Genomic DNA, 12,028 nt, shown 5'->3' with positions numbered 1-12,028 from the left:
TTGTTAGTCTGTCGGGCATGTTGATGTTTGATAGGTCAATTACCACACTCGCCCCTATAATGGCAACCACATTATTTTGATAAAATAGCGCCATGTGTTTATAAAATGCTGGTGGACTCATTTATATGCCACACGTGGTTTGCTTATGTTTTTCTCTTGACCCATATGCCTTGATTTCTATCTTTATTGAACGTATATGTTTATTTTTATATCAGTGCATAAAATCGTTTGATGGGGCGGGTTCTATTTGGGGAATGTCATGCATATTGTTACCAAAGACAGTACTCGTGTGTTGTTACACATAGTGTATCATTTATTTGTTTTACATCGCTCGACAGCGCCTCCCAAGGTACATCTGAAAACCCGCCTCCGTCGGATCGTGGCTGTGACCATGCGCTTTTTTCCCGCCACTGCATATTTTCCCGCCACCTCCAGAATTCGAAATTGCTGACACGTCACGCTGGAAACAAACGTATATTTAAAACAAGTATTTGACATCACTGCAGAAACCTCTTCTCCTTGCCGCTGAAATGGGATGTGCAGGGATGGCTCTTGCAAAAAGTGATTTAAAAAAAATCATTAACTGGATTAGTTCATTTAATTTTCTGCAACTTTACCCCATTTCCCCCCCTTATTTACCTTTTAGGGATATAAACCAAAGCACACACAAATCTTACCTAATGATACATAAAGCATAATTTTTTCCATAAAACATTTATGATCATTAGTTAAAATTATCTACAAAAAAAAACTTTTCATTCATTTCCTTTTTTTATACATGTTAATGTCATTTTTGTTCCACATGCATAATGTAGTGATGACAACTAGTAAGTGATAATTCACAACCCTTAATTTCCCTTTTTACTAATGCAATGCCAAGTAAATCTATGGATGCACGTGGTAAAACCATATCAATATAATTACTATTGAATAGAATTGATATTAAATGAGAAATCCCTTTATTGTTACACTAGTGAATGGGGATGTCCTTTCTCGTAATTACATTTCAATGGTTAAAATACTCCTTTATTTGCCGTCTTCATAAAGCATCTGAGTAAAAGTGCTGATCTAGGATTAGTTCAGCCTTTTAGATCCAAATTCACACGATCACATATGGGGGGGGACCTGATCCTAAATCAGCATTCCTACTCCGAGACACTAAAACATTTAAAAAATATATATTCTCCCTTTCCTCGCCAGAAACACAACATATATACCTACAAAAGTATGTGGACACCACTTTACAATTACTGGGTTTGGCTATTTCAGCCACACCCAATGCTGACAGCCATGCAATCTCTAGGCAGGGTAGCCTTGTGGTTAGAGTTTGGACTAGTAACCGAAAGGTTGCAAGTTCAAATCCCCGAGCTGACAAGGTACAAATCTGTCGTTCTGCCCCTGAACTGGCAGTTAACCCACTGTTCCTAGGCCGTCATTGAAAATAAGAATTTGTTCTTAACTGACTTGCCTAGTTAAATAAAGGTTAAAAAAACAAACAAAAAACATTGGCAGTAGAATGGCCTTACTGAAGAGCTCAGTGACTTTCAACATGGCACCGTCATAGGATGCCACCTTTCCAACAAGTCAGTAAGTCAAATTTCTGCCCTGCTAGAGCTGCCCCAGTCAACTGTAAGTGCTGTTATCGTGAAGTGGAAACGTATAGGAGCAACAACGACTCAGCCGCGAAGTGGTAGGCCACACAAGCTCACAGAACGGGACCCCAGAGTGCTGAAGCATGTAACGTGTAAAAATCATATGTCCTCGTTTGCAACACTCACTACCGAGTCCCAAACAGCCACTGGAAGCAACGTCAGCACATTACTGTTTGTCGGGAGCTTCATGAAATGGGCTTCCAAGGCCAAGCAGCCGCACACAACCCTAAGATTACCAAGCGCAATGGCAAGCGTTGAATGGAGTGGTGGAAATCTTGCCACCATTGCACTCTGGAGCAGTGGAAACACTCTCTGGAATGATGAATCATGCTTCACCTGGCAGTCCGACAGATGAATCTGGGTTTGGCGGATGCCAGGAGAACACTACCTGGCCGAATGCAGTGCCAACTGTAAAGTTTGGTGGAGGAGGAATAATGGTCTGGGGCTGTTTTTCATGATTCGGGCTAGGCCCCTTAGTTCCAGTGAAGGAAAATCTTAACACTACAGCATACAGTGACGTTCTAGAAGATTCTGTGCTTCCAACTTTGTGGCAACAGTTTAGGGAAGGCCCTTTCCTGTTTCAGAATGACAAGACCCCCGTGCACAAAGCGAGGTCCATACAGAAATGGTTTGTTGAGATTGGTATGTAAGAACATGACTGGCCTGCACAGAGCCCTGACCTCAACCCCAACAAACACATTTGGGATGAATTTGAACGACAACTGCAAGCCAGGCCTAAACGCCGAACATCAGCGCTCGACCTCATTAATGCGCTTGTGGCTGAATAGAAGCAAGTCCCCGCAGCCATGTTCCCACATTAGCAGCAAAGGGGGGAGGACGACCTCCATATTAATGCACATGATTTTGGAATGAGATGTTCGACGAGCAGGTGTCCACATGCTTTTGGTCATGTAGTGTCAAAATAAAAGCTGGTTTAGTGTTGTTTTGTGCGTTACTTAAATGACTATGTATTTTCTTTCAAATATATTTTTCCTACAGTTTTATTTCACCAACATGATGGTTTTTAAAAAACAAACTGTAATCCTGAATGTTCGTAATATGCATACATGAAACCTTCCCATTCAATGGCAGTCATGTTCAGTGTGGAACAACCGTTCTGATAGAAATACAACATGTAAACAGACATGCTTCTCTGTCATGTTCTAGAGAAAGGAATCATGTCAATTCTATACATGGCCTGTCTATCAGCAACGTTCAGAATTTTTCACACTCCTGAACGCAGCCCAGAGGTTTGTATGTCACAGTGGGATCTGAAACCAGGTCTGCTTGGGAAACCGACGGTCTAAACGATTAGACTGAAGGGAATTTCCCACTAGGGCTGAGGGTGAGACTGATTTTATGTCGCAGGCAACATTGATAACATGGACAACATTGATACCGTGATCTCCGTTTCAACGGAAGTCGGACGAGAGGACGCACACGTGAAATAAACATGCCTTCTCATTGGCTGATGGATAGGGACAGGAGTTTCTCCTGATCACGTGACCTAGCCAAGAAGAATATGGTCATCGTGGCTAAGTTTTTCCTTGTGTCACGTGATCAGGAAAAAGAAACTCCTGATCTTACCCTTTATCCAACTCTAACATCCAAGCTATGAAATGCAAGACATCCCAATAGTACCCTGCAGCGTTATATTACTTTTCACCAACATCTTAAAATGATTAAAAACATTTCATATAAAATACTCTCATTATTTAAACTTCATAATTTAACATCACAGGAGTATTGGTCTTCCACTTGATTCTTCTTAAGAGGACAAAGTCTGCTGTGAATAAAAGCCAAATCTATTCTCCTTTCTTTCCTTCCTCCACCATGTCCATTGTTCAGTCCACACTCCTCTTCTCCTTCCTAGTCCTCCCTCTATCATGTCTATATCATGATAATCTTCTCTCACTCCTCTCTTCTGTCCATTCCTTACGTGACGGAGGTGGACTTCTGCCCTCGGATCGCACACCAGGCCATGAAGACATCCCTATAGAGATCGTCAATAGATCAACACCAATTTTTAAAATCACAATTGGGAGCAGAAAATTTGTTTATCGACATTTTCCATTCTTTGGGAAGAACATGATCGATCTTGACTCCCAAGCGTTTCACGTGGTAATGTCAGTGTGTGTGTGTGTGTGTACGTATACATCCGTCCATACCTGCAGTGTGTGGCCACACACTCGTTGCTGCAGTACTCCCTGTCCCAGTCCTTGTTCTCGACAGCTGGGTTGGTGCAGCCGGCTCTGACACACAGGTTAGGGCTGGAGGCCTGGGTCACAACTGGCCCTGAAGACACATTCAACTCTACCTGCATCTAAGATGGGGGAGGGGGGGTTGAGTGGCAAATATCAGATTTATAGAATTAACAGGCATGTTACCAAGCATATATTATGACATCACCATATCTAGGAAGCATCTTACCCCTTCCTCTCCTTCAGCCCCGTCCTCAGCCTCCGTTGAACAGGCCATTACTATGGCAGAGGACTGTACCACCTTCCCCGAGTTCGGATTGAACCCACCCGACGCAGCTAACCCCCCTGCAGCAGTCACGATAATCGGAGAGTCCAAATCTGAGGGATGGACCATCTTGATCTGCAGGGGGGGTGGTGCTGTGGCACCACCGGCACCCCCGCCTCTTGGTTTGGCCTGCAGAGGCGGGGGGGCCTGGGCATGTACCATCTGCTGGAGACGGGGGGGAGGAGGGGTGTTCTGCATCTGTTGGAGTGGCGGTGGTTGACGGGACGACAATACCGTACTACTGGACACCACCGTCACCCCTGAGGGAGACTTCTGTTGCTTGATGATGATTTTGGTGACGGTGGGGGGGCTGGGGGCCGGGCCGGGCGGTTTGTGCGCCCCTGTACGGGAACGGGTGGTGACTTGAGGGAGATCTCCACCTGTTAGGATGATGTTGGAGGTGCAGATGTTGGTAATGGTGTTCTCCTCGGGGGCCAGGTGGGGGGTGGAGGAACGAGTGGAGCGGGGATGGGGGGCGACGGGGGTGGGGAGAAGGGCGGGGGAAGGAGGAGAGGGAGGTGACAGAGCAGTGTCCAGAAGCTCTATAGTTGGCTGGGAGAAAGGAGGAGAAAGGAGTTTGAAGTTAGAGGGGTAGAGGTACATTTAGTTTACACATGACACTTTATTCATTTAACAGATGCTTTTATCCAGAGCGACTTAAAGGAGCAATTAGGGTTAAGTGCCTTGCTCAACGGTACATCAACAGTTTTTTCACCTAGATGGCTCGGGATTTGATCCAACGTTTACTGGCCCAATGCTCTAAACCGCTAGGCTACCTGCATCCCGTTGACAAAGACTGGCCATCGTAATAAATCTAAGCACACACACAGTACAACTGAATATCATTCTCTAGGAACACTAGTCTTGTCTCACCTCAGGAAGTTGATTATCTCTGTAGGCTGCCAGAGCCTTGAGATCCCCTGTCTTAGCTGCCTCAGTCTTCCTCTTGTACACCTGAGAAGAATACATACAGGGATATCATGAGAGAACGTGTGAACCCGATGATAGTACACTGAACAAAAATAAAACGCAACATGCAACAATTTTGAAGATTTTAACTGTTCAGAAAGTCAATTGAAAAACTATAAATACTAATACCCCGAATACAACAGGTGTAGACCTTACAGTGAAATGCTTACAAGCCCTTAACAACAATGCAGTTTAAGAAAAATAAGTTAAGTAAAAATAGATGATTAAATTCTCTTAAATAATCATAAAACTAAAAATAACAATACCGAGGCTATATACAGTGTGCGGGGGGCACAGGTTAGTCAAGGTAATATGTACATGTAGGTAAAGTTAAAGTGACTATGCATAGATAATAAACAGAGTAGCAACAGGAAAAAAAGGGGATGGGGGGACAATGCAAATAGTCTGGGTAGCCATTTGATTAGATGTTCAGGAAGGAGTCTTATGGCTTGGGGTTAGAAGCTGTTAAGCCTTTTGGACCTAGACTTGGCGCTCAGGTACCGCTTGCCGTGCGGTAGAAGAGAGAACAGTCTATAACTAGGGTGGCTGGAGTCAATTTTTAAGGCCTTCCTCTGACACCGCCTGGTATAGAGGTCCTGGGTGGCAGGAAGCTTGGCCCCAGCGATGTACTGGGCCGTACGCACTACCGTCTGTACTGCCTTGCGGTCAGAGGCCGAGCAGTTGCCATACCAGGCAGTGATGCAACCAGTGGAGCAGCTGTAGAACCTTTTGAGGATCTGAGGACCCATGCCAAATCTTTTCAGTCTTCTGAGGGGGAATAGGCTTTGTCGTGAGGACGACAAGCACGCAGATTAGCTTCCCTGAGTGGGTCTGACAGTTTGTGCAGGTGAAGAAGCTGGATGTGGAGGTCCTGGGCTGGCATGGTTACAAGTTGTGTGCGGTTGTGAGGCCGGTTGGACGTACTGCCAAATTCTCTAAAATCACTTTGGAGTCGGCACATAGTAGAGAAAATAACATTACATTCTCTTGCAACAGATATGGTGGACATTCCTGCAGTCAGCTTGCCAATTGCACACTCCCTCAAAACTTCAGACATCATTGGCATTGTGTTGTGTGACAAAACTGCACATGTTAGACTGGCCTTTTATTGTCCACAGCACAAGGTGCACCTGTGTAATGATCATGCCGTTTAATCAGCTTCTTGATATGCCACACCTGTCAGGTGTATGGATTATAGCATAGAAATGCTCACTAACGGGCGTAAACAACTTTGTGCACAAAACTTTAGAGAAATAAGCTTTTTGTCCATATGGAACACTTCTGGGATCTTTTATTTCAGCTCATGAAACCGACACTTTACATGATGCGTTTATATTTTTGTTCAGTATACATTATTCATATCTACATATGTTCTTGTATAGTGAATGTGAACATGTGCGTTTGACTGTCTGCATGCGGGTGTTCGTTTGCACGTGAATGTGTACCTGTTTCTGCTCCTCCCCCAAACTTTCCCACATGGAGGCCACTATCTTGGACACCTCTCCGAAGGTGGCGTTAGGGTTCTGTCCCTTAATGGCTGCCTGAGTGTCCCTGAAGAACAGAGCGTAGGCCGACACTGGCTTCTGGGGCTCGCTGGGGTCTTTCCTCCTCTTCCCTTTCTTCCCTCCTCCGACCGCTCCCCCTCTCCGGACGAGGGTAGGAGGGGTGCTGAAGGACGGAGCGGAGGAAGGTATGGGGGAATCGGAGAGAGAGGGATCGAGGGAGATGACACCGAGAGAGACAGGGGACTCCACCAACACACTCTGCTGAATTAGAATAGGCGAGAGAGATGGGGAGAGAGACGAGAAATACAGAGAGAAAACACAAAAACAGTTTCCCATACATTGATCAAAGTACTTGAATATAGAGTACATTCAGAAAAGTATTCAGAACCCTCCCACTTTCCACATTTTGTTACGTTACAGCCATGTTCTAAAATGGATTCAATAAATAATGTCCTCATCAATATACACACAGTACCCCATAATGACAAAGCGAAAACAGGTTTTTAGAAATGTTTGCAAATTTATTAGAAATAAAAAAACAGAAATACCTTATTTACATAAGTATTCAGATCCTTTTTCTATGAGACTTGGAATTGAGCTCAGGTGCATCCTGTTTCCCTTGATCATCCTTGAGAGGGTTCTACAACTTGATTGGAGTCCACCTGTCGTAAATTCAATTGATTGGACATGATTTAGAAAAGGCACACACCTGTCTATATAAAAAGGTCCCACAGTTGACAGTGCATGTCAGAGCCAAAACCAAGCCATGAGGTCGAAGGAATTGTCTGTAGAGCTCCAAGACAGGATTGTGACGAGGCACAGAACTTGGCAAGGGTACCAACATTTCTGTAGTACTGAAGGTCCCCAAGAACACAGTGGCCTCCATCATTCTTAAATGGAAGAAGTATGGAACCACCAAGACTTATTACAGCTGGCCGCCCGGCTAAACTGAGCAACCGAGGGAGAAGGGCCTTGGTTAGGGAGGTGACCAAGAACCTGATGGTCACTCTGACAGAGCTCCAGACCTCCTCTGTGGAGATGGGAGAACCTTCCAGAAGGACAACCATCTCTGCAGCACTCCACCAATCAGGCCTTTACAGTAGAGTGGCCAGATAGAAACCACTCCTCAGTCAAAGGCACATGACAGCCCGCTTCGAGTTTGCCAAAAGGCACTTGAAGGACTCTGACCATGAGAAACAAGATTGTCTGGTCTGATGAAACTAAGATTGAACGTTTTAGCCTGAATGCCAAGCATCACGCCTGGAGGAAACCCGGCACCATCCCTACAGCGAAGCATGGTGGTGGCAGCATCATGTATGGAGGAAACCCGGCACCATCCCTACAGCGAAGCATGGTGGTGGCAGCATCATGTCTGGAGGAAACCCAGCACCATCCCTACAGCGAAGCATGGTGGTGGCAGCATCATGCTGTCAATATGTTTTTCAGCGACAGGGAGACTATTCAGGATCAAGGGAAAGATGAACGGAGAAAAGTACAGAAAGTTCCTTGATGAAAACCTGCTTAGGACCTCAGACTGGGGCAAAGGTTCACATTCCAACAGCACAATGACCCTAAGCACACAGCCAAGACAATGCAGGAGTGGCTTCAGGACAAGTCTCTGAATGTCCTCGAGTGACCCAGCCAGAGCCCGGACATGAACTCGATCAAACATCTCTGGAGAGACCTGAAAATAGCTGTGCAGCGACGATCCAAATCCAACCTGACAGAGCTTGCAGAGAATAATGGAAGAAACTCCCCAAATACAGGTGTGCCAAGCTTGTAGAGTCATACCCAAGAAGACTTGAGGCTGTCGTCGCTGCCAAAGGTGCTTCAACAAAGTCCTGAGTAAAGGGTCTGAATACTTACGGTAACGTAATATCTTTTTTATTTTGAATACTTTTGCTAAATTTCTAAAAACCTGCTTTTGCTGAAATGTCATTATGGGATAGTGTGTGCAGATTGAGGGGGAAAAATGATTTGATACATTTTAGAATAAGGCTGTAATGTAACAATGTGGAAAAAGTCAAGGGGTCTGAATACTTTCTAAATGCACTGTAAACACAACATTGAGAATTGCATTACAACAGAAAGACGAATAAACAAGACCGACAGAGACTAATCCACTAATAGACAGACATGACAGAAAGATTGACCAATAGGACTGACCCGTCTGAAGTCGTCCATGTCATCATCCTGTAGTGAACCAACGGGTGAAGCAGCGGCCGATAGTGGTTGGTCAGGCGACTGCGAGCACGCCAGGATGGCCCCGCCCCCCAGGCTGAGCCCCAGCTGTGCGCTGAACTCTGATTGGTCCATGGTGGTCAGCTGATTGTGGCCCAACAGGCCGTGGCCCATGTCATTCAGCGGGACGTCTATGGTCATTGGGGAGGAGCTGCTGAACTGGGAACCAATGGGGTGTCCCAGATCCTGGAAAAGAGGTGGGGTTCATAGACAGACAAGGGCTGAGTATTACGAGCTAAATAAAATATTGTAGTCCTCACAGAATTAAATAAAACACTAGAATGGTGATTGGCATTCTGGGCAACGAGACTACAGGACGGCCATATTGGTCAGATAATATTTATTCATTGAAATGTATCTCTATGGTTCTCACCATCCCCAGAGCAGACCCCAGCATGGCCCCTCCACCAGGTTGACTGATGACCCCCAGACTAAGATGGTGTTCCAGCCCCTGTGACCCCGAATGTGGGTTGACAAAGGTCATGGCGAAGGACGGGTCGTCTCCCCCCACCACCGCATTCCCGGGGGTGGACAGGCCACCGCGCTCCCCGTCCGAGAGCTCTCCGAAGTGGGCCACTACATCAGACACAGTGAGGGCCTGGTCAGGATCCAGGGAGATGGGGGGGATCTCAAACTCCTCATCGCCCAGGCTGGGGGTGTGGAATGTCTGTTGAGGGGAGGGATAGAATGGAGAGGAATGAGAAGGGGGTGAAGAGGGTAAGGGATGGGGGGAGATGGTAAGGAAGAAAGGGGTGGAGAGGAGACAGTAGAGAGGAAAGAGGGCGGGGAGAAGTATATCATTGTAAGTATGAAACGATGTCAAGTATGAGACGTCCTCACCTGCTATACTGTATGTTAGTGGTGTGTGAATAACTGAAGATTGTTTGAGGATTTGTAGATAGAGAAACAGGATAGGGGAGAGGAAAAAGAGAGGGAAAGCATGTTTCGAAAAGAGAGTGAAGTGGAAGGTTTGAGTAGCTACCTCAGAGGAGGAGAGGAACGGATGGCTTGCCCCGCTGATGGTCAGGAAGTTGTCACTGCCTCCAGGGAACTGAAACACAGAGCACACACACATGAGTCAAACCATCATCACCACATAAAAATGAGCAGCATCATCATCATGTTTATAAAGTGCATAGCATCAACAACACCTCATCAAACCTTACAACAACCACACACACAGCTAGGCATACTTTTCACATAGTAAACATCCCAATGACCACAGCTCACCTCGCCATATCAGCCAATACATTACACGTGTGTTGTAGCTACCACATATTCAACCAAGCCCTAATATGCAGTTATACGACTTCTGAGTGTCTGTGGGGGTCATAGATGTCGCCATAGAGCTCGCGCACGCGCGCAGACACACACACACACACACAGCTCTTGTTGTCGGTCACCTTATTGTCAAATCCATTGAAAGACCCCGGGTCCAGGAATTCTGGATCTCCGTGTTGCCCAGTCCCATCCATTAGATCAGAGTAAAAATTCAGGTCCATTTTCTAAGGGCGCTTCGTAATGACATTCAATCAATGCAATTGGATGAAGTGCGGAACAAATCTATAAACGAAAACTACTGTACCACTCACTGACTGTTTTAGTATCACGAAATGTACAAACAATGAAGAATAAATCAAAAATGGCTACAGCCCAGACTTCAGATTTCTGTCATGAAATATGTAGGATTCATAGCGACTTCAAGGTATAAAACGAAGCGGACGTTTGCTATGCATATGGCGAAATAATTCTCTCAGTGCACGCCAGAGCTCGGGTCACTCATACCAAAAATAACCCGTCTAGTTACTAGCTAGCGTGGCTATCCTACTATGCTGACGCAAGGCGGTGGTACCGAATCCTGTGCTAGCGATATTTATACACCTAAATTACTCCACTAGAACAAACTCAAACTATCTTAACCTCACAAGCTAGCATAAGGCTAATATTATACGATATATGGAATCCCGCAAATGACCGTAGTTTGACTTGTCTTGATGCATTTAAGAATTTAGCTCGTCCGGTTCTTTCTCACCGCTGCTCTGCGTTCGAGCAAGGCTGATCAATGGAACCAGAATTGTGGATTTGGAATTGAATCGCCATAATCTTGGGGGCGGGTGTCAGTGTGGGAATGGAGGGTGTCTGGGATATCGGAATTTTGCTTACAAACAGTTTATTTCAAAGCGGTTTGTCATCATGTAACAATCGATGTACTTTTAAAAAATGCACATATGGCTCAATTATGACAAACAAACCAATATATTATTGAATTAAATAAACATCTGATATCCAACATGGACTTTCACTCCCTCCCACTTTTCTCAAATGGTTTATCCCAATGGCCTAGTAAAGACCACGCCAAATTAAAGGCTTTAACCGTTTATTCTCTGGACAAAACCTAAAATAAATGTTACAACAACCACTACTAACTGTCGTTCACATCTTTGGAAAATCCTACTGTCAAGAATAACATAGAAAAACAGCAATTGCCACGCGTTAATTTGAGAGACATCTCGAATAGAGTGGCAGAGGAAATGATTTTCCTGTTGTCACCTTCTTGCTGTTTACTATAGCAAGCTTTCTCACAAAGATCATATAAAGTAGTTAGTTAATCTCAATCTTCAGGGACTTTTAGAAAACAGAGGTTAAAGCTCTCTACTCAATGCTGACAAACTAGGAAAGAGTTGGCTAATAGCTAGTTAGCTTGCTAGGTCTGAATGATGTCAGGCTTTCTGAGCGTGTATTCATTGTGTGTTTGAAAACCAAATATTGTTGACACTTGTACGATCCAACCTGTACAGGGTTGGATATGCCGACCACACAAGTGATTCCCCACTGAAAACTTTCTACTCTCGTTCTTACCTCCATTCTCACCCCGAAATGTGCTCTGTCCCACTTTTCTGAACTTCGCCCGTGATGATTTTTTAGTTTTTCGTCAAAAATCACAACATGGCACCGGCTTCCGGGATAACATGAGGAAGTGACATCATTTCCACGGAGCGACGTGAGCACGTTGACGTAGCGCGGGCTCAAATTTCAAATATGCAAATGAGTCAAGTTAAGTGTGTATTTTTTTTTTTTTACTACAATTGATCAATTATGATATTGAGAATTATATTTGTTATTTGAACATGTTCT

The 12,028-nt window shown here is 45.0% G+C and overlaps 1 protein-coding gene across 4 annotated transcripts; it reads right to left on the bottom strand.

The window, feature by feature from the left end:
* Positions 1 to 290: 290 nt before the first annotated feature.
* On the bottom strand, positions 291 to 11,904 carry LOC109906335 (TOX high mobility group box family member 4-A). Of its 4 annotated transcripts, none has more exons than XM_020503990.2 (9): positions 11,753 to 11,904; positions 9,876 to 9,944; positions 9,267 to 9,560; positions 8,819 to 9,079; positions 6,593 to 6,913; positions 5,052 to 5,132; positions 4,083 to 4,730; positions 3,821 to 3,975; positions 291 to 3,645 (listed from the first exon to the last, which is right to left on the bottom strand). In XM_020503990.2, the coding sequence occupies exons 1-9, from the start codon at positions 11,756 to 11,758 to the stop codon at positions 3,588 to 3,590; spliced, it is 1,893 nt and encodes a 630-aa protein (XP_020359579.1). In that variant the 5' UTR covers positions 11,759 to 11,904; the 3' UTR covers positions 291 to 3,587. The 4 variants fall into 4 exon arrangements, with proteins under 4 accessions (XP_020359579.1, XP_031648836.1, XP_020359576.1 ...); XM_031792976.1 differs by having other exon boundaries at positions 6,593 to 6,910; positions 11,753 to 11,894; XM_020503987.2 differs by lacking the exon at positions 11,753 to 11,904 and adding an exon at positions 10,297 to 10,974.
* Between the last annotated feature and the right edge of the window lie 124 nt (positions 11,905 to 12,028).

This window comes from Oncorhynchus kisutch, linkage group LG16 (genome assembly GCF_002021735.2).
Source record: "Oncorhynchus kisutch isolate 150728-3 linkage group LG16, Okis_V2, whole genome shotgun sequence".
Taxonomy (NCBI): domain Eukaryota; kingdom Metazoa; phylum Chordata; class Actinopteri; order Salmoniformes; family Salmonidae; genus Oncorhynchus; species Oncorhynchus kisutch.
This window is presented reverse-complemented; position numbering and strand designations above follow the sequence as displayed.

Excerpts from the sequence above, each read along its gene's own strand:
- LOC109906335 (XM_020503987.2), bottom strand. The coding sequence starts at position 10,395 with ATGGACCTGAATTTTTACTCTGATCTAATGGATGGGACTGGGCAACAC. Across the intron at positions 4,731-5,051 it reads GAGATAATCAACTTCCTGAG|CCAACTATAGAGCTTCTGGA; the intron begins GTGAGACAAGAC and ends CCTTTCTCCCAG. Across the intron at positions 3,976-4,082 it reads GGGCTGAAGGAGAGGAAGGG|ATGCAGGTAGAGTTGAATGT; the intron begins GTAAGATGCTTC and ends CCCCCATCTTAG.